A 23,770-nucleotide genomic window follows, 5' to 3' on the forward strand; every position below is an offset into this window, starting at 1 on the left:
AGCCCTGTTCTTGTTCTTGTTCTTGTTCTTGTCTTGACAGAGCCGCCTCTTCCACATTCGCCTGCGCTGCTTTATCTTTCCTTTGAAATGTTAGTAAGTGGTTGAGCTAGAATTCAAATACAGATCTTCCAACTCCATCTACTATGCCCTTCTGTGGACCTTACTGCTAAATGAAAAAAATGTATGTGTTATGGCACTCCTTCAAACTGTAAAAACTCAGAGAGTCAGGTAAAGGAGAAGGGAGAAACAAAGGCTCTCGTGTATTGGTGGGCTTTGAAGTGTCAAATGTAATTGCTGAAGGCATTCCTGTAATTTGTAATCAGTAGTAACTTCACCTGCTTGAGCGAGCACATTTTGTTTTTGTGCTATTAGCAGAATGAATGACCTTAAAGTTGTCCTTGACTCCTCTTTTTCCCCCAAAACTATCTGTACTTCATAAAAATATTTTGTCTGCTCTACCTGTGGAGATTCTGTATACTCAGAATCTACTGCTTTCCATCACCCCTCTCCACAGCTATAATTTCCCTACACAGGTTAATGGATGATCTCTGTACCAGGTCTTCCTGCTGCAAACCTTGCTTCTACAATCTATCCTCAACACAAGCACCAAAGCAAATCAGTTGAAACTAAGTTAGGTCATGTCACGTCTCCGCTCAAAGCCTTCCATGGCTCCCGTTTTGCTCACAGTGGAAGTCCCTATCCCGTCCTGGCCTGCACTGCACTACAGAATCCGGCTCCTTTAACCACCTTGACCCCACCTCCTCTTACCCGCCCCAGTCCTCCCTCTGATCAATCCAGCTAGATGGACTTCTTAATGGTTCCTCAACATATCAAAGGTGCTCCTACCACAGGGCCTATGCTTCTACTGTTCTGTCTGCCAGGAGCACCAACATACAAGACTCCCTCCTTCACTTTCTTTCTTAATGAGGCTTTCCATGACCTCCATAACATTACCCTCTTAATCCCCTTTTCTGCTGTATTGTCCTTCACAGAGCATAGTGTCTGCTAGCATACTATATATTTCACTTATTTGTGTTTCCTTGCACTAAAATATAAAAGTCACCAGAGCAGGGATTTTTGTAGGTTGTGTTGACTGATACGTCTCCCAGTGTCTAGAACAGTATCTGGCAGAGTAGGTGCTCAGTACTGAATGAATGAATGCTGAATGAATCTCAGAGAAATAAAAACAAGAAGCCTAATTAAATCAAAGGTGATTACCTCAAGAACCATTAACTGGTAATGGAAAGCTTCACGAAGGTTTACACATGAGTGTGACAAATTAGTCAATGTGTAGTTTTCTCCTTTACAGAACTTCCAAGGGTATGCATTTAACCCTGGGAGACTCCTTTTTAAGACTGAGAAATATTAACACTCACCTTCTTCATAGATTTGTGGTGAGGCTTAACACTGGTCTTAAAAAATAAAAAACCCTCTATTTTAAATTATATATTTATTTTTTTTATTATTTTGGCATCTGCGATCATTCAGAGCCACATCAGAAAAGAGATCTGAGAAGTTCTATTGTTAAAACCAAATCACTGAATTATTTTAGCAAATCTCAGACTGTTAAACCAAATGACCTAATTTCATTTAAAGGTAAATGATGACAATGAATTCCTCAGCTAATTCAGACCAGCTAGAACACTTTAAAAAAATCAGGATATACCTGAACTCATCCTGAAACGGATGCAAACTAGATCAAATTCTTTTTTTTTTAAGATTTTATTTATTTATTTGAGAGAGAGAGAATGAGAGATAGAAAGCACGAGAGGGAAGAGGGTCAGAGGGAGAAGCAGACTCCCCACTGAGGAGGAAGCCCGATGTGGGACTCGATCCCGGGACTCCAGGATCATGACCTGAGCCAAAGGCAGTCGCTTAACCAACTGAGCCACCCAGGCACCCTAGATCAAATTCTTAATTTATTGATTTAAACAAGACCCCAAAATAAATGTCCATTTTCTCTAAGTTGGCATTGTGGTAGAAAGGTTCTAAAAGAGAACAATGTGCTAAAATATCTGTATCTCCTAGCACCTTTAATTTCACGATTTAGTTCTCAGAAATTCAGTTGCTTTTGCTCTTGAGGCAATTGCTTTGCCCAAAATAGGAATCTTTTTTATCATTCATTCTGTGGGAGAGCAGAAGCACATTAATAAAGAAGCTGTCTCTTCCAGGAGCCAGATCTAGGTAACCTGAAACAAGCCTTCAACTATAGAGGATATAAAGAAAACCACATGAATTATTAACGGCACTTGCTACTTGGATGGCATTTAAATTAAACAGCCTTATGCATATGGTGGGTGTTAAATGGTGGGGGAAAAAAGAAAGAAGATGGTAATAAACTGTCATGGAGCCTTAGAGACCAAAACTGTATTGCAGTGTTACTCCGTACTCACTGTGGTCCCCAGACCAGCAACTTCATCATCACCAGGCTGTTTACCGGAAATGAGGAATCTCAGGTCCCACCCAGGACCTTCTGACACAGAATTTCTGGGTGGGGTCCAGAGGAATGAAGGCTTTAACAAGCTCTCCAGGTAATTCTTACACATTGCACTATTACGTACATCTTACGGTTCTAAATGTCTAATTGTTAATATTTAATAGGTTAGGGGCAATAATACATATGAAAAAAATCCTTAAAACTTTTCAAAGTCAAATTCAAACAAAACATTTTATAGGAAGTATTCAACTATTACTTCAAAACACAGTAACAAAACAGAGCTGGGATTATATTTTAAATCCCTTTGGACCACTTAAATTCTTTTTTCATCTCAATATGAGAAAGTGTAGTTTGATTAACAATTTAAGTATTACAAATTTTGAAAGGTAAAATAATAGTGTCATCCTTAATGTAGATATGAAACGAATAATAAGAACTTATTCCAATTTGCCCAAATTGTATGAGAAAGCCAGTTTGAAAATGTTTCTGCTTTTTAGAATAGCTACACCTATTTTAGCCTGTTGTGGCTTTACTTGAACAAGATATTTATTAATTTCCACTCTAACTCTAAAGAGTAGCTATGCAGATATACTAAACCCATCTTGTCAACCATCTGAGTAATGTAGTAGAACAATCGTAGTGTTAGGATTGGAGTTCTAGCCTCATTACTTACTATGGGATCTCGGCCAAGATATTCTACTTCTGTGAGCTTGATTTCTTCATAGATAAAATGTGGATAATAATAATTACCCCTGAGTTATGAGGTCTATATATATAGGAAGAGAGAAAGATACATACATAGACAAATTAGAGAATATATAATATTGAATTATTTATATATGTATATACATATATATAATTTCTTAACACTTGTTAAGTGCCAAATAAATGTTACATCTCTACTCCCAAGATTTTATCTTCAACTAAACCTTTAGTTAGAAAAATTTATTATTAAATTATACTTCAGAACACTGAAAGACAACCAAACTAGAACCAAAGCAAAAAAAAAAAAAAAAGAAAGAAAACAAAAACCAAAACTGATTTCAAGTATTTGAGCTTATATTTTCAAGTATGTTAAAAATTATCTAAACTAACAAAACTTTATTTTTTTTTCCTATGTTGAGGGGAGGGGCAGAGGGAGGCAGAGAATCTTAAACATGCTTGATGCCCAGCGTGGAGCCTGATGTGGGGCTCGAGATCATGACATGAGCTGAAATCAAGAGTCCTAAGCTTAACCAACTGAGCCACCCAGGTGTCCTAAACTAAAAAAATTTTAATTTGATAAGTTTGATACACTCAGTTCACGTACTTTTATTATAGCCTTATTCTGTGCAAAAACCTGGTATGTTCAAAGGATATAATACAGTCTTTAATCTTGTAATATTCAACCCTGAAGATAATTATTTAAAGTCTGATAAAACAATTAAAAAAATTCTTGAGGTCCTCAGATCCAAGATTATGGCAAATCTTTTTATAACTTTCTAATAAATCACAGATTTATTAAAAATGTTAAAATTATAGATAATTTATAGTATATGTTAATATTGTGGTATAGATTATTCATTATTGCTTCTGTCAATGGAATTTTGAGGTCAGGTAATGAGCTCATGATAGGATACTGGCAGTTTGAGGAGATGAGAAATTCTGAAATAGTAGTTCTAAAGAATGGAACATATACTAGAGGAAGTTAAAAAGATCACTGGGCATTTTTGAGTGCCTATTCTGGATTTGTGGGCATGAATTTAATCCAGTATTGATTGCCACTCATGTTCCTGCTGCTATGTACCTCTTGGCTGGACCTTATTGGACACTGAATGTTGCCAAACCATGCTCACAAAGCCTGTGTGGTCACTGTGCATAGACCAATCCAGTAATCCCATAGGGTCCAGTTAGTTTCCTCAGCTTCTTTCTCATCTAGGTCTGTCTGGTTCCCTTACCCTCTCCAGTCAAGTCTGAGAACAACCAAGGATTGAGAAAAGCACATTAATATATCTCTTCAGCAAGAGGACAATAATCTAGTGATTATTGTCTGGCTCGTCTCCCTACTAGGTCCAGGTTCTTAGTAGATTGGTATTGGTGTTATGATAGAGATGCATTATTATTGATTCTGTTTGGTCAGTGGAAAGAATATTCCTATCCATTGTCATAAAATGAGGCAGTTGGAAAAAAATCACATGTGATATCCCTTTGAATTCTAAGAGTTCTATCACTGTGTTGGCTGTCATAATCATACCCAAGAAAAGGTGTATAAAGCCAACATACGGTAAACCCAAAAGGTTCGTGAGTGTTGTCACAATTTTTGGTAAGGCTCTACACACCCCCAATTTGGAAAACATTTAAAAGTGTAGTTGAGACTTTGGAAAGATTTTTCCTTTTCTGTTCAAAATAAATGCCCCGCAGAATTCAGTTAAACCTAAAACTAGAATGTATTGAGCATCTATTATATGTCAGGCAATACTCTATATGTTTTCACCAACATGGTCTCATTTAATAGGATAATCAAACCAGAAAATAATGGTCTGTTAGCTCCTATTACTCTCATTTGATGAGGAGACTCAGAGGCATGAAGTAACTATCTAAGGTTTCACTGTAGGTGGGAACTGGTGTTTAGACCCAGGTCTTCAACCCTATCCCTACTGTTCTTCCCACATAGCACCCTGCTCCTCAAATAACTTCCACTTAACATGGCTGCTTTCGCTGAACATGATAAAGGTTAAAATTATACTTGAACAATTGTTAAAAGTTCCTACCAATCTAAATATTTATGTCCACCTAACTCTATGAAATACAGTATCAAATCCCAGTTGATTAGCAATGGTGATTCAGTATAATTATTGAAGAAATATTTATTGAGAGTCTGCTTATCAACATTCACTATTTGTGGGATAGCTTAAAGTTGCCCAGCATGAAGAGAATAACCAAGATGATCAAGATTTTATATAAATAAATAAATACATAAATAAATAAATAAGTTTCTATGTGGCAGACTCTATTCTATATGTTCCATGTACATAATCCCACTTAACCCTCACAATAAACTCTTTGAGGTAGGTACTATAATTATCATGGCCATTTCCCATGAGAAAATGAGGCATATATAGCTTAAGTTACATGGCTGTTGTCTTACAGAATCCTTCTTTTTAATCAGTAGGATATGTTGTTTTTGTTTAAATAGACTAGTTTACAGTGCAGGGGCACCTGGATGGCTCATTTGGCTAAACATCTGACTCTTGGTTTCACCTCAGGTTGTGATCTCAGGGTCATGAGATCCAGCCCCACACTGGGCTCCATGCTCAGTCTGCTTGAGAGTCTCTACCTCTCCCTCTCCTTCTGCCCCTCTCCCCTTAAATAAATAAATAAATAAATAAATAAATAAATAAATAAAGTCTTTAAAAAGACAGAAGTTTACAGTTTAATGTATTGTTGTGCATTTTGGAATTGGGAGGAAATAGGTACATAAATAATTACAAATATTATAAAAATGTAAAGAGGAGAGGCTGTAGGAACAGAGGAGAATACACTTGATTCTGCCTGGTGTAGGGTAAGAAAATGATCAGAGAAGGATTGCAAGAGGAGATGAAGGTAGGAGAGGGTCTGGAGGGATGCAACAAAGAGGAGAATGAAGGATATTCTAGCAAAGGGAAACCTGCTTAGATGGAAACAGGGGGGTTGGGAGGCATAGTACCTTGGCAGTGATAATCCAGAGAAGGTATAAATGGCAATGTGTTGGGAGATTGCACCAGAATTTTATCAGAAGCCATACTTTGAAGGTCCTCATATAGAATGCTTAGGAATTGGGCTTTAGCCTATAGGTAATGTCGGTTTCTAAAAGATTTTAACCAGGGAAGTGGTATGATTTCGAACGTATTGAAATTTCACCCAGGTCCTAGTATTAGGGGCAGATGCTGCAGGCAACATAGTCATTTAGAAGGTGACTGAAATAGTGGTCACAGAGCATATCAAATTCCAATTCCCAAGAAGCCAAGAGCAATGTCTTAATTCAAAAGAACTTACTGAGTACCTACTGAGTGGTAGTCCCTGGGGTGAACTGGCATTCAAAGCTGAATGAGATATGTTAATGATACGCAGTAAAATTTTAAAGTTGTTGTTGATTGGAGGAATTTGAAGTTAATTAATCACTGGCCTTTCCATTACCCTATTTCCATGTCTTCTCACTTAGTGTTGTACTCTTAATGTCATTGTTTAAATATGCATCTGCTTTCAGTTGTCACAAGCTTAGCAGGGTTCCATCAGATTCTGCCAAGCATGATGACAACAATACGCACAATTTCCAAGTGCAGAAATTAAGAAATATATATATACCCCTAATCACCTTCCTGAACATCTCAGAACTAACAATATCATTTGAAAATAACTTATGTATAGAAATTAAAACAAATGGGATTCAATTTTAACTCTTTGCACCAATAGATTGAAATTGGAAAAGAGATATGACTGTATCACAGAAAACTTTTTAAAAGAACAAACTATTCCTTTAAAGTTTGTATATGATTAAAAATTACAGAGCTATAGCTCTAAATTTAAAAGAATTTTTACTTAAAAGTTCTATAATACTTAAAAGTTTTCACATTTTTCAGATATTACCTCAATTGATCAATTTAAGTTTAGCAATATAAATAATATCATTATTCCTGTTTTACAGGTGAAACCACGGAGTCCTAGAGATTAAACTACTTATTCAAGGTCAGACAGTCAGGAATTTGTTCATTGAATCAGCACTGTAATTCAGATTTCCTCACTATAAATTCTATGCTCTTTCTGCTCTATCACATTGCCTGCCAGAGGGAAATAAATAATCATTTATTCATCTCTTCATTCATTCATTCATTCATTCATTCTTCACATATATACTTAGTGCCTATTAGTACAAAGCACTGTGAGATTTATGGAGATTATAAATCAGAGGTACGAGGTTTAGTGACAGCTATGAATGAGATGCATAATAAGACAGTAATAGAAAGAATTATGAAAGGTCATCACTGGAATAAATTATTCCTGGCTAAGGAATCACGTAAAGCTGTACAGGAAAGGCAGTTTTTTGGTGGTGAGCCTGAGTGGCTGGCATTTGGGCAAAGAGAGATAGGGCATGAATTCCAAGGAGTGGAAACAGTATGTGCAAAAGAAGGAAGAAAGTGAAGTATGGAACATGCTCAAGAAACAGTGAATCATCTTTTTTGCTGGAGGAGAGCGTGAAGCTTGAGAGAGGAAAATAAGGCTAAAAACTTTTTTAAAGACTAGACTAAGGTGCTTACAGTTTCCATATCGGGCAGAATAAGGTGATGAAAACAGCAAGGGTCTTGCTGAAGCCACACAAGTTTATGTTCAAATACAGGCTCTGCTACTTAGAAGCTGTGTGACTATGATCAACTTATATAATTTCTCTAAAACTTTCATATATTATCCATGAAAGGAAGACATCTGTTAAATATTTCATAACTATTTTTCAAAATAATAAAAATATTTTACCTTCAGGGTGGGTGTGAAGATCAAATGACAAGATGTTTGGAAAAGTGATTGGTACAATAAGGTTGTCAGTAAAAATTAATTTCTGTTCCCCTTCTGTGGTAGTCAGGGTTGAACCCGGGAGGGTGTTTGCTGGGGCTGGTGATATAATGAGAGTAATGCTTGAATAAAGCAAATACGCTGGGTGAATCAGAAGAGAGAGGGAGTAAATGATTAGAGGTAAAAAGTCTTTTTTGCAATAGAGCACACAGGGGAATGAATGTCTCAATGAGGTAACACTACCGGGAATGTTTACTATCTAGAATGATAAAAGAACATTGCAAAACACTCTAATTATATCAAAGTAAAATACAGAAAAAGATTACAGTGAATTTAATTCTGGAATATTGCTGTAGGAAAAAATCTGAATGAAACTTTGAAATAAAAGAGGCTTTCATACTGAGCTCATATTAGAAGCAGGGGCTCTAAGTCTTTTGCTTCTCCCACCTTTGATCTCTGGGAGAGGTCATTTGGATGAAAGGAAATGTTCTCAACTCTCCAAACCTGAATAAATGTCCACCTTTCAGAGCAGCCACTCAGGAAACTCACCCAGGATTACCTGAATAGAAATTCATTTCAAAGGGTATCTTTTTTAAAAGACTCATTTAAAATTAGGGACTTTGATCACAAGAGTGTGCCAGTAGTTTACTTGACCATGATTCTACTGTCAGAAAAACCCATGAGGTCAAATAGGAAGAGGCAGCTATTTGTTGAGTGGTCTCCTCTATTGAGCTGTTCTTTTTGAAATGGATATGTGAGGCTTTAAAGCCACCCTCTTCATTTGTTGTTACATTCATTTTCCAAAGCCAAAGTGAGTCTTGGAAAAAAATTGTTTCTTCTAAACTTCTAACCATAAACATTTCTCTAGATGTTTATGCATTAACTAAATATTTACAAATGTAATAAGTGAACTCTTAGCAACTGATTTTTATTGTGTACTCTTAGTATGTAGAACACTACTTAAAACTAGGCTTTGGATAAAAGAAGTTGATGGAAGAGAAAGCATGCATGACTCTTGATGTTATGTTTACAATAGAAGTGGAGGGGAAATGTATATGTGTACCCACATGCCTATGAAATGGAATAATCAAACCCTACTCTCCTTAGCTTCCTTGAATCTTTCTCCTGTGAGAATGACTGAAAGAATTCAATTACTTTTTCAGGGTTTTCAACACTAGCATAATTGTTGATCGACAATTTCATATCTAGAAACAATACTTTGTAAACTCGTGAGACATGTTTCCCTGCCTGTACAGCCCATTGCAGTCTACAGAGGAAGGAGGCCTACATGGATCCTATCTTCCTGGACCAGATGAGGCCCCAAGAGCTCCTGACTGTGCCTGACTATACACAGTATGGTTGCAGTAGTTGGTGATGAACGGTCAGGAGCTCAATCTCCAGAATGAGACTAAAATTAAAACTGAACACTTATCATTTCCTAGGAGATTGTGTGGAGAAAATCCTACAGTGCCTTTCAGCGCCATTTGTGTTTTCACTATAACTCCAATCTTCCCAATGTAACTTCTTTCATTCAGGTTCTAATGTCTATATGTCTCTGTACATCCCTACTCTGATTCAACCAATCCCTCTCCATTCCTAACTCCCTAACCTTTGCCAAGAAGCCTTCTGTTACTGAAAGTCTGACATCAGCAAAATTTACTATGACTTCTCTTTCCTGGACTTTCTCTCCACCTTCTTGCTTTAGTTGATTGCTGACATCCTCTCAACTTGGGGCTGTTCTTTTACTCATACCCCAATTATCACAGAGCCTGAAGCAGGGATGAATGTCCTCCTAGTTCCTCACTGTCACTTTTAGACAATTTTGGCTCTTGTCTTCTTTTAAAAGCTCAACTCCCTTGAAAAGCAAGGCAACAGATTATAGACTATCTTTCCTATTTGACTCCTTCACACACCCAGTTCCAGGCCCTGCCCCTTACCTCCAGCAGCTGATGATTCCAGCACCTAGTTCACCATCCTCTTGAATACTACTTCTCTCATTGTTAATAATTTCAATTTCCACTGAGGTGATCTCCAATACCTTGCCCTTTAAACCATGCCTTCCTCATTTCCAAAGATGTTTTCTTCCATCTCACCTTAGCACCCATTCCCCTATCATTTCCCAAAACTGTACTAGTCACACAATTTTAACCCCAAGCATACACTTCTCCAACTACCAGTATCTATCTAGCTTTCCAAGCTTATTATATATCCTCACTTCAACCCCAGCCAGAGTCAATTCACTGACCTGGTGATTTCTTAGAGAACATTAACCCCTTAAATGTCTTCCCTTTTTCCTTGCCAATTTAGAGTCCATGATCCCACTTGATTCATTTGGCAAAGCCCCAAATCTAGTTAAATCTACCTCTTCAATGGTGCTTCTTCTGCACACCAGCACTGGGCTGTGGCACGAGAAAAACAAACAAACGATGACCAATCTCTGTTTAAATTTATGACTACAAATCTCAAGTGGGCTCAGTTGAGTGCCCTGTATTTGTACAGCATTTCCCTACTTAATTCACTTTCTCATTCTCCTGGAAGAATATTTTCTATTTTGGTCTTTAAACCTCCAGATCTTTATTCTCAGCTAATGACCTCATTTGTTATTTCACTTAGAGAGTAGAATAATTGAGAAAAGAGCTACTCCATATTCCAAAACCAAATCTCCCAACCTTTAGCATTTGTACATCCATATTTTTAAAATGAATGAACTGTTAAAGAAGAACTAAGGCAATTTTGAAGAACAAGTCAGAGAACTTACATTCCAGATATCAGTATTATAAAGCTGTAATAGTTAAGAATGTAGTATTGGCACAAGGATAGACAGAATAATGGAACAGAATAGAGTCCAGAAATAGACCCAAACATCTATATTTTTCTGATTTATGAAAAAGTGACACTGATGTGTAGTGGAGAACGTATGGCCTTTTTAATAAATAGTGTGGGCCAAATGGAGGTACACATGGAAAAAGAATAATCTTGAACCCCGACTTACACCATAACAGAAAATTAATTTCAGATGAATTATAGATCTAAATATAAAAATAAAACAATAAAACTTTTAGGAAAGAAAGACCAAATCATGATCTTAATTTAGTCAAATATACCTTAAACAGGACATAAAAAGAAAAAGATTATTAATTAGACTACAATAAAATTAAAACCTTCTGTTCATCAAAAACACTATTAAGAGTGAAAAAGTAAGCCATGGGGTGGAAGAAGGCATCTGCAGTACAAATATCTGACAAAGAAACAGAATATATAAATAACTACCATAAATCAACAAAGAAGAGCAATCATCTAATGAGAAAATAGACAAAAGACGTAAACAGATACTTCTTAAAAGGGAATATTCAGATAGTCCATAAAAATACAAAAAGGTGATCAACTTCCTTAGTCACTCAAGAAATGCAAATTTAAGCCATAATGGTATACCAGTGCATAACAACCAGAATGACTAAGTTGAAAAAGACAATATTAAACGTTGACAAAGATATGAAACAAACAGAACTCTCCACACACTGCTAAGAGTGTGTATTGGTAGGAGCGTAAACTGGTGGAACCACTTAGCAAAACTGTTGGGCAGTCTCTACAGAAAATGAATACACACATTCCCATAACCCAGCAATCCAAGTTCTTGATAGATATTCAAGAGAAACATATCTGTATGTTCATCAACAAACACATACAAATACATATTCACGGCAGCACTATTCATAATGGCCCAACACTGGAAACCACCTTAGTATCTGTCAACAGCAGAATGGATGAATAAATTGTAGTATATTTATACAAAAGAACACTGTTCAGTAATGAGGATGAATGAATTACATCTACAGGCAACAACATGGAAAAGTTTTACAAGCATAATGTTAAGAGAAAGAAGGCAGACATGAGAGTACATTTTCTATAATTCCATTAAGATAAAGTTCAAACACAAGGCAAAAATTAACCTGAGCTGTTAGAAGTTGGGAGAGTGACTACCCTCGGCAAGAAGCAGGAGTTGCTTTAATACGCAATTAATTTATCAAATATCCTATTACAGATACACATTTGAGTTACCTTTGCATTTATAAAAATGATCACCATGGTAACTTCAAGTAGAAAAATTAATAACAAAGTAGTAAAAAAACAAAATTATTGCCAAAGATATAAATTCAGTTCAGATTGCCGATTTTTCCTACTTTAAAGTCTGCATAAAATGCGTGCCTAAATTTTGCAAAACGTTTTTTTCAAGATTTATTTATTTGAGAGAGAGAGTGGGGGGGGCGGAGAGCAGAGGGAGAAACAGAATCCTCAAGCAGACTCTGCACTGAGTGTGGAGCCCAATGCAGGGCTCCATCTCACAACCCAGATATCATGACCCTGAGATCATTACCTAAGTCAAAACCAAGAGTTGGACACTTAACCAACTGAGACACCCTGGCGCCTCTAAATATTGCAAAACTTTTAATTCTCTTTCTGAAGCCTTCACTATATTCTCTTTTAAGAAAAAATGATGTCATTTATCCATGTCTTTATTTGTAAAACTGTGAAAAACAAAACAAAAGGTGAGAAAATTACTTTGAAATAAATCAAACATAGACAGCCACTTTCTCAATCAACCTTTTTTATCACCAGGCCAACTTTGAACACATACAATGCTGTTTCTCAAAGTCCCATGTACAGAGCCCCTGCATTACTACCTCTCCTGAAATTTTTTGCCATAACTATATAAAATGAAGATAACAACAGCAACTATCTTATAGAGTGTTATTAAGATTAAACGAGATAAAAATGCATTATCCTGGAACAGTGGATGTTAGCACTTAATAATAACACCCTTAATTTGTATTAATACTGTTAACATCAGAATAATCTGAAGTGTTTGTTAAATCACTATTGACTTCTGGGCTCAACACCACATCTACTGAAGCTGAATTGCTAGTTGGGCCTCGAAATCTGCATTTTAACTAGGCTTTTGAGTGATTATTTTTGTAGATTTAAATCTGAAGACCACTATCCAGAGATTAAGGCTTCTTACTTCTTCCTCAGAGCTCCAATACAGGGATCTGTACACAGTGAATGCTTACTGACAGTCTAACTGATATTTAATATTACCAGATGGGTATGATATAAATTATTAAAGCAATCTGGAATTTGTTACACATTTATGCAGTATAGGGGAATAGATTTTGACATTTTGACTTCAGCAAAACATAAAAGGAGGCTTGTTAAAAAAGAAAAAAAGGTAGCCTCAGTTTTAATCATTTTAACTTTCTTCATAAAAGATATTTGAATCCTCTTATATTTTATATAACCCATTTTTCACTTAAAATAATTCAGGACAGTTAGGTTTTTATTGCTTTCTGTTTTTGTTTTGTTTTGTTTTGTTTTGTTTTACTTTAGAAGATCCAGGGAGTATACACATGTGCTCATGGAGAGGACAAATGACCATAATCCCTGGGCTCTGCACCATTAATATTAGGCCCACAACCAGGCTTCTATCATTACTTTCTTTCTTATATTTGTGTTCATTTAAAGGAAGTTTCCAGTCTAAAAAGAGAACTGCAAATGAAAATGTCTTCAGCTATTTAAGTCAAATAAACATTTAAATCAAGTTACAGTATCTTTTTAAACTTTTTGTCTATAAAACAGCTACACAATTTGTCGCACGGAATAGAAAATTTTAATAGGAGAATAAATCTTTTCATTAGATGTTCGATTGCATTGAAAGAACAAGAGAGTCAACCTTTGACAAAAGAGAAAAATTAAATACACTCTGGTGAACATAGCATAATGTATAGAGTTGTTGAATCAATATGTTGTATGCCTAAAACAAATGCAACATTGTATATCATCTTCAATTAAAAAAAAGAGAAAAAAGTAATTATTTCTAGCTTCATTTCTTTTTTTTTTAAGATTTTTATTTATTTATTTGACAGAGAGAGAGAGAGCAAGAGAGGGAACACAAGCAGGGGGAGTGGGAGAGGGAGAAGCAGGCTTCCCACTGAGCAGGGAGCCTGATGCAGGGCTCGATCCCAGGACCCTGGGATCATGACCTGAGCCGAAGGCAGACGCTTAAGGACTGAGCCATCCATGCATCCCTAGTTTCATTTCTGTTTCATGTCATTAAGTAAACATAAAGATTAAAAGATAAAACCTAGATATTTTATCAATGCAAGATAATGTTTAGGAACTAAATGTTCTTATTTGGTGAAAAGCCTTAAAGCATACGCTCTATTGTGAAAGACAAAATTCATATAATTCATGTACATATTTTCAACTACCACTGGCTATCTCAGTAAATCTAAATTCTTTAAATTAGTTGAAGAGATTCAGTGAGTTCTTATGACACATTTATTTCATAAGCCAAATACAGGAGTGGTTGGGATTAGACATGAAGAACTTGACCTGCAGCCACCAGATGGACTTATTTTCCAGCCAAAAATCCGCTCCTTTATAAATATCAAATGCCCTTGACTTTCTGATGCCACAAATAACCTTTAAACTATCTCTGAAGTACAGTGAGACTTTTTTTTAAATCTCTCATTCTCAAGAAAGGAAAGGATGGGATTTTTTTTCTTTTCTTTTCTTTTCTGGCAGAGATGCTACGTTCTGACAGTTTGCTAAGCAGTGGAAATCATGCTGTAAGCAAAAGTCTCTGCAAGACAGAGATTCTTACAAAATAATCTTTATTTTTCCAATGGATAGTGGCTACTTTTAGAGGATCCAGTGCCAAGAACAACTTCACTGAAGCAGGATTCCCTGAGATTGAACTCACAGGATGCATATACTGAACCACTAAGGCTTCTCTTCTACCTCTGTCCAGTGGTAGCTTGACCTCTAGACCTCCTAGTCTATCTCAGTTGCACAGGCTGACTTTGGACATCCAAATCAGTAATAGTAACCTATATTCTAATAGGATAGAATAAACTATGAAAATGAGTGAATGCCTTAAGTAGAAGGTTTAGCTGCTTAGCAAAACAACAAATTAAAAATGCTTTACTTAAGCATCCAAATAATCTGATTTTTCTTAGAGTTAAAAAGAAAATTCCCAGACTTCAGATGAAAGGAGCAGAAAACTTCAGATGAAATTTGACTCCTGTTGAACATTTATCATTGAATTTCCTTGCATCTTGAGAATTGCCTTGGTAATCACACATGGCCCTCTTTATTGATCCAGTCAGAGAAAATTACCTACCAAAGACCCAAACAGAGTCATTTGTACACTGATTTTACGTTGCTTTCCATCTGTTTCCTTGGCCTCTTTTATGTCCGTGAGAACCTATGGTTTTGATCATTCAATTCTAGATTTAAGAACAAACCAAGAGTTGCAGAAAATTTTTGATCTGTCTTTCTTATCAGTGATGGCTATTGTGAATTCTACTGTGAGGCCTGAACCAAATCTGAGCATGCTCAAAAGCCAAAATAGATTTGGAAAAGGAGACCCCTTCTGGAGACATGTGGTTGGTAGGTGAGACTTTTACAAGTACTGATCTCATTTAAAAACTTGGAGGGCACTTCACAGCAGGCTCTGAGAGTAAGCAAAATGAGACTAGACTAGAGAGGACACGTTCAAGATCATTAACAGGGCATCCAATTTGATACTCACCATAACTCAATACCACATTTCATTCATTCACTCGTTCCCCATATTTTCTGTTACTCATTTAAATTAGGAGCTGGGTCTTAATTAAATACTTAGGACTTCTCCAAGGAATAAATATACAAAGTGGTAACACTTACTTTCCAGTAATAAACTGACTTCTGGACGGTGTGCAAATAGGCTGGACATAGTAGTTCTCCAGTTTAACTCCTTCGGCTGCGAGCTTGTCAAGAGTGGGAGTCTTGATCTCCGAGCCGTGGTAACCCACATCTCTAAATCCCTGATCATCCGCTAGGATGAAAACGAGATGGGGTTGGGAGGTGGCCGTTGTGCTGGGCTCTGGTCTCTCTCCAGATTGAGCTCGCAAGGTCCCTTCCTCCTCCTCCTCCAAGCCCTGGCCCCAGGACAGGTAACCGTAGGTGAGGAGGCTGAGGACCCAGAAGGCTGCCAGCGCCCCCATGGCTAGCATCCTTCCCGGCCAGACCCAGGCATGCGGAGGCGGAGGCGGCGGAGGCGGAGGCCCCGCACAGTCCCTGGGGGCCATTCACTTGGGTCGCGGCTGAGACGCCACTCGCCGAACCACTCACCGCGTGCCGCCGCCGGCGCACACATGCAAGCGGGAGGGGTCGACCGAACAGGCGGTGGACTATCTCCACCTGTAAAGAAGTCCTGCGCCCCTCTCGGCTGTCACCACATCCAACAACTTTCTTTAACTTCCTAGAAGTGATGAGACGTCGGAAAAACAAGGAGTCGCTCTTCTCCTTCAAATTTCACTTTCTCCTCCTCCTCGCTCCCCTGAGCAGCTGCCACCAAAAAAAGTCAATGCCTCCACCCAAAAGTTCTCGGGGGAAGAGTCTAGTAAGGAATTGAGAATCACCTTGGGCAGGGGCTTTTTCTGCCCAGAGCGCCCTGGACGTTGAGGAGCGAGGTTGCGGCGGGCGCGCGCGCGCGGGGGTCGGTGGGATCGGCAGTCTGGCCGTCCCCTCACCTGGAAAGCACTGGAGGTTGAGCCGCCACGGCTCGCCCATACACTAGCAGATAAACAGCTGCCTGAAGTGGACCGACTTCCTGACCACTTTCTCCACTTTTCCAGGGCTATTTCTCCCGGTCCTCTCCAAGGCGTTTGCCAATCTCCCCGACACTAGGCGGCGAAGTGAGGGGGGGAAAGCCCAGTTTCCTGATTTCTTTCCACGGCTAACCACCCCTTTTCTGCAGGAACTTCGGGCGCCGAGTCCTCTGGGCCGCTGGAGCGCGTGGGGGAGCGAAGCGGGGTCCCCGCCCCGGTGGCCCCTCCACGCCGAGCCCACTTGGTCTCCGCGGAGTTGGTGCACCCGGCCGAGGCGCTGAAAGATGGGTGCGTTTTGTCAGCTAACTTACTTAGTTTGCGCGCTAGGCGTTCTTGGCCGCCGCCTTCCTCTTTTCTGTCCGGTGAATCACAGAACGGTACTTTCGGCTTTAGCTCCTCCAGGAAGAGGGGGAGGGGTAAGGTTGGTTTAGAGGTTCAGTCTTTCCTTTTTCCTTTCGGGGAGGAGGAGGGAGGGGAGGCTTTGCGGGACAGAGAAAGCTGCGCGCCGCTCCTCGATCCCTGCGGGATCCAGGGGAGTCCGCCAGGGCTAACTCCTCTCTGGGTTTCGCCGGCTGCCCTCCATCATCCGGAGAGGGGGGAAACGACGACGGCGGCGCGGATCGGGAGGGGTGAAGCGGCTGCTTCTTTTCGTGGGTCCGTAAATGAAGAGCTCTCTCGCCCATCCCGAATGCTGCGCTTGCGAACTTTTTCTAGCTGCTGGAGGGAGTGAGAGAGGAAGAGCAGGAGAACCAACAAACTGGGTAGCACACTCTTTCTTCCTCTTCCAGCTTTCCTTTACTAGTCTCTTCCCTCCACCACCACCCCCCATTTTTCCTACTCTTTTTATCCCCGCCTCTTTTTTTTTTTGTTTTAAACAGTCGCGACTACAAGTTTTTAAATCGAATTTCCTTTCCCTGTTGCTGGCCTTGACAGCCTGACTTCCTCATGAGCTTCTCCCTACGTGAAGATGTTGAAATTGTCCCCTTGTTCTTACCTCCCCCCAAACTTACGCACAGGGCGTCTCCAGCCAAGAATGTGGGGTGAAGAGGAGTTAACGCATTTCACCCTCAAGAACTGAGAGCCCAGTCTGCACTCCTGCAGTAAAGAAACCATTTCGCATCTAATAGTTCCAGGAGCTTCATCACTTTTTTTTTTTTTTTTAACTATGTGGAGTGAAACTATTGTAAAAGCTTGTCCTGACTAGGAAGATATGCCTGCTTTTTACTAGAGTCACAGGTTTTTAAAGCCCTGCTCAGTCAGGAAAGGGATTTGTGGTATCTATAGAGGAGGCAATCAATGAGACATGTTTTTCTTTCCCCAAATTTATTCAAGTTATTTACTGAACACCTACTATGGGCTGGCACATAAAAAGCCAGATTCTCCCAATTGCCTAAGCATAAATCTAGGTTTCATTTAGCCATTATTTTTAATTCCTTTCTGTTACTAAAGTTCCCATTTAGTTTCTAGGCAAAACATTTGTAAAATGGAAACTTAGCACCTTTGAAACTTGCAGTGTGCTCCACACAGGTAATTTTGCTAACATGTGTAGCCTTCTACCAGTTTATTTTCTTCCCTGAAGCCATTCTGATTAGTCTGTGGAGGAATGAGCAGTGTTAGAAGGCCTACTTGGAAATATGATCTTGGCAGTTCTGTAAGGTAAATCACCAAATATGTAATGAGTGAACTGAATATTGGGAGATTGGAAAGCACTTGAGGTAAGGCTCCCAGCTTTGTAGGCCTAACGAGGTGCTTGAGTGTCAAAAGACGTTCAGATGAATCAGCTGCTTTTATTTTTTATTTTTTTTAGATTTTATTTATTTATTTGACACACAGAGAGGGAACACAAGCAGGGGGAGAGGGAGAGGGAGAAGCAGGCTCCCCACGGAGCAGGGAGCCTGATGAGGGGCTCGATCCCAGGACCCTGGGATCATGACCTGAGCCGAAGGCAGACACTTAACGACTGCTTTTAGTTGGGGATAGTCAATGACTTAGCACTTAGTCCATGTTGCTACGCAAGAAAGAGGGTCCTTTTCAGTTCAGATTTCAAGCAAGAGTAAATAATGATAATGTTAACATTTATGGCTTACCATGTGGTAACCATAGTGCTCTATATACTGATTTTATATGTATATATATATATATATATACACACACATAAATATACACACATATGCCTTATGGTATTTATAATGTGCTTTACATACTTTATCGCTTTTCCTTCCCTACCAATTTTTTGAGGTATTCTTCCATTCAACAAATATCTGAGGAGCTGGGCTAATGCTAGTAGCTGGGAAAGTAATGGTTAACTAAATCAGGCACAGTGTGTGCTCTTGTGGAACTTACATTGATGAGAAGAGATACACTGATCAATGAATCACCCCCAAACTCCAGAGGTTACCTACTATTCTGCAGTATTCTGAAGCAAAGGAACAAAATTAAAAGAAATTTTAACACAAAGAAATCTGACTTAGACTAGGTGTGGTTAATGGGTGAGGTGGTACAGGGAAATAACCTTTAAACTGAGGGAAATGTTATTTTGTTTGGTATCTACCCCCCCTTTCTTTTTTTCAAGAGTTCAGCTTTTTATTGAACAGATTACGGAAGAAGTTTAGTAAAAAAGACCAAAGTTCATGTCATCGTCAGACTCCTCTGATTCTTCTTTTCTTTGCTTCTACTTTCTTCTCAGCTGGGGCAGCAGTGGTGGAGGGAGCAGGACCTTCTGCTGGTGTGGCACCAGCTGCTGGGACAGGTCCATTAGCCCCTACCTTGCCGATGAGGCTCCTATATTGACACTGGCAAGAGACTTTGCAAACAAGCCCAGCCAGAAAGGTTTAACATTTACACCCGTTGCTTTAATGAGGCAGGGCTCTTATCCTCTGTGAGCCTCACCTCATCATGGTGTAGGATGAGGGCTGAGTAGAAACAGGCAAGCTCCCAGATGAAGGCCTTGGTACAGATGAGGGCTGAGTAGAAGCAGGCGAGCTCTGAGGCCTTGGTGCAGATGAGTGCTGAGTGGATGCTGCCAGGCAAGGTAATCATCACAGGATGAAGTGAGGGCTTCACCCCACCCTGGCCTTAGCTTCTGCAGAAGAACAGAGCGCCTTAGTGGCAGCTGAGGAAAACCTGTTATGCCCTTTTTACAGGAAACTTAGACTTGCAAATCTGTCTGTCTTCAAAACCCACGTTTTTCAAAATATAATCTCTCCACAAGTGGACATTAAGATCTTTTCTAGCCACACAGCACAGAGAGAACACAGCTGCCAGAGTTAGAGAATTCCAATCTTCACACAAGGCATGCATGCTCTCCACATTCAGGATAGAAGGGCAGAATTCTGGCCCTAAAAATGCCATTTCTAGAGTAAACAGTACTAATATTAAGGGAGACTAAGAACTATTTGCAATTAGTAGTAAGAGCCAAGACACACTAATAGTCATGCTACAGCAGACCAAATGAGATGTGACTCAAAGGGAAAATCCATTGGTTGGGTGCCCTAGCCAAACTGGGAAATGGATAATGGTTATTCCCACATCCACAAGGAATACCTTGAGAATGAAATCAGAGGCTTTTGAATGCCCTATGCTTTACTGTACATACACTGGTATTATAAGCACATAAACTTCGCATTTCTCATTACAGGATTGAGTTTCATGCACTCTAAGCAGTAGTTTTAGCGTCCTCATGAAATCCCAGGTTAAAGACCCTCTATAACTTAGCTGTTTTTTTTTTTCCTGACTTTAGAGCCAGCATTTCTGGTGTTCAGGCATCAGCTTCACCTGTGGAACCACACCATAGGTTTATTTCAGCTTAGATATAGTCATATTACACAGTCCTCTAGTTATGAAATGGCATAAAAATTAAAGGTACTATTTGATTCAGTAAAGAGAGAGAGAGGAAATAGAATTGCTTAGAGATGAAATCAGTGTGGACTGATTATTCAGATGAGGCTTAATCAGGAGGTGGGACTGAAACTATGCCTTAAAGGGCAATCAAAATTTGGGAAAGAAGAGAGGAAGTTACAGGAAGGCATTTCAGGTGAAAGGAAAGAGAAGACCAACTGGCTGAGACACATTTGGACTGGGAGAGACTCGTATACGATGTTAGGAAATTCAGATTACACCAGATATTGAGAAGCTTTGAAAAGTTATAAAGGGCTGGAACTTGATTTGAGGGCATTAGGAGTGATGAGGTCCTTTGTGCAGGACATAACATGAAAAAATACTTAAGTAAATCATATTAAGGTCCTTTCTGGGATGGATTTACAGACATAGAAGCAACAAAGTGGCTTCAGTCCATAAAAATTTGAAGAGTTGAATTTTACCCCGAGAGCACTGAGTCTATTAAAGTTTTTTTGGTTAGGGCAAGACATGATGAAAATATAGGAAAAGATTTCCCAGGATGTTTTTAGGGAGAGATTTGAGGGAGTAAAGACTAGTATCACACAACTGCCACAGTGTGAAATTTCTACAGCAATATATTCCTTAAGTTAAAGATTACATCATCTTCTGGGAGAGGGGCACTTGTTAAAAGTTTAGGAAGAAGTAATTAATCACCTAAGAGGAAAACAAGTGACAAAGGAATCAGGGACCCAGTATAGGACCTTCTTTGACGGGACGATGGAAAAAGAAAAATAATAGAATGTATTGTCAGGAAGGTCACCGTCAGAGAGGGAGATCAGAGTAAGACACCACAGTGTGGCCTGGGGCTCTTTAGGGGACAGACCATGGGTGGTGGATGCCAGGGTGGAGTAAAGGAGTGGATATGAGAAGCTCATCAGTAAATGCAGAAGCTAAGAAAATCACAGACAAACACTAAAATGGATAGTTGCACAGTAGTTCTTTGAAACTTCCATGTTAATCCTCACCATAAAGATATTTCCCATCGCCCCCCATATGCATGGGCAGAAATGCCCTAGCTTACTACTGATAAGTAGTTGTTGTAGTTACACCTAGATAAGTTGTTGTTATGTTTTTGCTTACTAAGAGAGCATGCCTGCCACCCTATTTCCCTTTCTCTATAGGCATTTATTTTCAACTAAACATGTACTTAGATGCTTAAAAGATACAGCTAATTTTTTAAATGTAGGCTTAAAAAGTTGTGAAAATAGTCACTCCAGGATTTATAGACTATTAAAAAGATTTAAAACTCAGTTGCCGCTTGTTTGGGTTTATAAGTACATTAAGTACTTAAAAATGAAAGAATAGTCACCAAGTTTAAATTCATGCACAGTCTAAAAGAAACATTTGTCCTAATATAGTCATTTTGATATGCATTCTATATAATCAACTCCTTATTCATCATTATTAACTCTTCTTTAGTCTACAGAACAAAGGCTGCTTTGAGCCATTGTCTCAAGAAACAAGAGCTCTCTGATTAGGGTGGTTAAGTAGCTGATTTAGTAATTGTTAAGTAAAAATCATTTCTCTTTCTTGGGAAGTCTCTGTTGAAATAAGCTGTAATAATTTGAGTAATGTGAGTGACACTAAAGTTTCAACAGTGTATAAACATAGCTACCCAAAAGTAACAAGGTTTTTGACATTAGAAACTCAGAAAATCGGAACTGTCAAAGAGATATTTCTTTCAGCAAACGTGTGAAAGCAGACTTTTAAACAGAATTTTTTTAAAGATTTTATTTATTAGAGAGAGAGAATGAGAGAGAGAGAGAGCATGAGAGGGGGGAGGGTCAGAGGGAGAAGCAGGCTCCCCGCTGAGCCGGGAGCCCGATGTGGGACTCGATTCTGGGATTCCAGGATCATGACCTGAGCCAAAGGCAGTCGCTAAACCAACTGAGGCACCCAGGCACCCCTTAAACAGAATTTTTACAATAGGGAAACCTGGTCATTTCCACAAGTTTAAAATCTGTTCTTACTGCTTAAATTGTAAGTAAAATTCTTTATTATTTACATAGCAATTTTCTGTTTAGAATATCAATTTCTAAATTTGGCTGCTCATCAGATTCCTTTAGGGCCTTTTTTTTTTTTTTAAGGAAATTCCCAGCTCCACCTAAGACCTAAATCAAAATATCCAGAGTTTGAGAATATCTATGTTAAGAAAAGCTCTCCAGGTCATTCTGGTATGTATAGAATTTTGAAAAACACTGATTTAGAAGCCAAATCATCAAAAAGTTTTAATAGATTACTTAATGGATGAGGTTGGTGCCATCTATCAAATACAGTATGGGAAACACAGCTGAAAAATGGGTGGATAAATCTAGAGTCAGAACATCTGAGGGCTGAACAGTGAGTTTCTGTAAGATGGCAGGAAGAATTAAAGTTGGGACATAGCCAAGCCACGAGGATCAAGAAAAGAAGGGAAAGGCATTAAAGCTTAAGTGGGTGAGTGACAGGGGCAATAGCCTGTGCAGGCACTGCTGGATTCAGATGCACTTAAAGGAAAGACTGGAAGGAAAAGCTGAGTTCTAAATCCAGCTCGTCTATAGTGATGTCTTTTGGCAGGATTCATAGTATTCTCCTGTGGCATGGGCCAAAGGTCTAAGGTACTGACCTCCTGAGATTGAAATGTTCTGCTGTCTGGTCTCAAAGAGGCTAGATAGCTGTGACACCTAGAGTCAAGGCTACTCAGTAAGAGTAAGTGCCTAATCTGGCATCCAGAATGTAGCATATTCCCAATTTTAAACTGTATGAATTTATAAAAATCATATGATTTAAAGACTATAAGAATCATGTAAATCATAAGAATAAAAATCATATGGATTTATAAGATATAGTGGTGAAACCAATGGAAGTTGGTGATTGGAGAATAAAAATGAGGGAGGAATAAATGATTATACCTAGTTTCTGGTTTGGGGAAATAGCCAGAATGGTAGTACCACTTATAATGGTAGAAGTCATAAAAGGACTAGCAGATTTGAGGACTAGATGGAAAAAATTACTCTGGTGTTGTTGAACTTGAGATATGTGAAGCATCCCAATAGACGAGTGCAGTAGATAGGTGGATATATGGGTCTGGACCTCAGAGAACAAGGGAGGAGAGAAAATTGTATCCACATCTAGATAGGGTGGGTAAAATTTCCCAAGGGAAGTTGGAGAATAAGAAGTGAGAAAAGGGCTGGGGACAGAACTATTTAGGATAGGGAAGACGAAATATGGCCCACAGGGAAACCAAGAAGTAGCAAGAGAAATGTAACAGCAAAGATGGCCA

General features: G+C 38.9%; 1 protein-coding gene and 1 pseudogene across 2 annotated transcripts in view; both read right to left on the reverse strand.

The window, feature by feature from the left end:
* The window catches only part of ARSJ (arylsulfatase family member J), a 78,586-nt gene extending 61,687 nt beyond the window's left edge, over positions 1-16,899 (reverse strand). Inside the window, exons 1-2 of one of the 2 annotated variants that reach the window (XM_027600689.2) lie at positions 16,423-16,899; positions 15,686-15,836 (exon numbers count right to left, since the gene is read on the reverse strand). In XM_027600689.2, the coding sequence (XP_027456490.1) occupies positions 15,686-15,836; positions 16,423-16,573 (302 nt within the window). In that variant the 5' untranslated portion in view covers positions 16,574-16,899. Of the gene's footprint in view, positions 1-15,685 lie in introns of both variants that reach the window. The other variant, XM_027600688.2, reaches the window with a different exon arrangement.
* Positions 16,900-19,219: 2,320 nt separating this feature from the next.
* Positions 19,220-19,650, reverse strand: LOC113925515 (annotated as a pseudogene).
* Positions 19,651-23,770: the final 4,120 nt, after the last annotated feature.

Source organism: Zalophus californianus, chromosome 2 (assembly GCF_009762305.2).
Source record: "Zalophus californianus isolate mZalCal1 chromosome 2, mZalCal1.pri.v2, whole genome shotgun sequence".
Lineage (NCBI taxonomy): Eukaryota > Metazoa > Chordata > Mammalia > Carnivora > Otariidae > Zalophus > Zalophus californianus.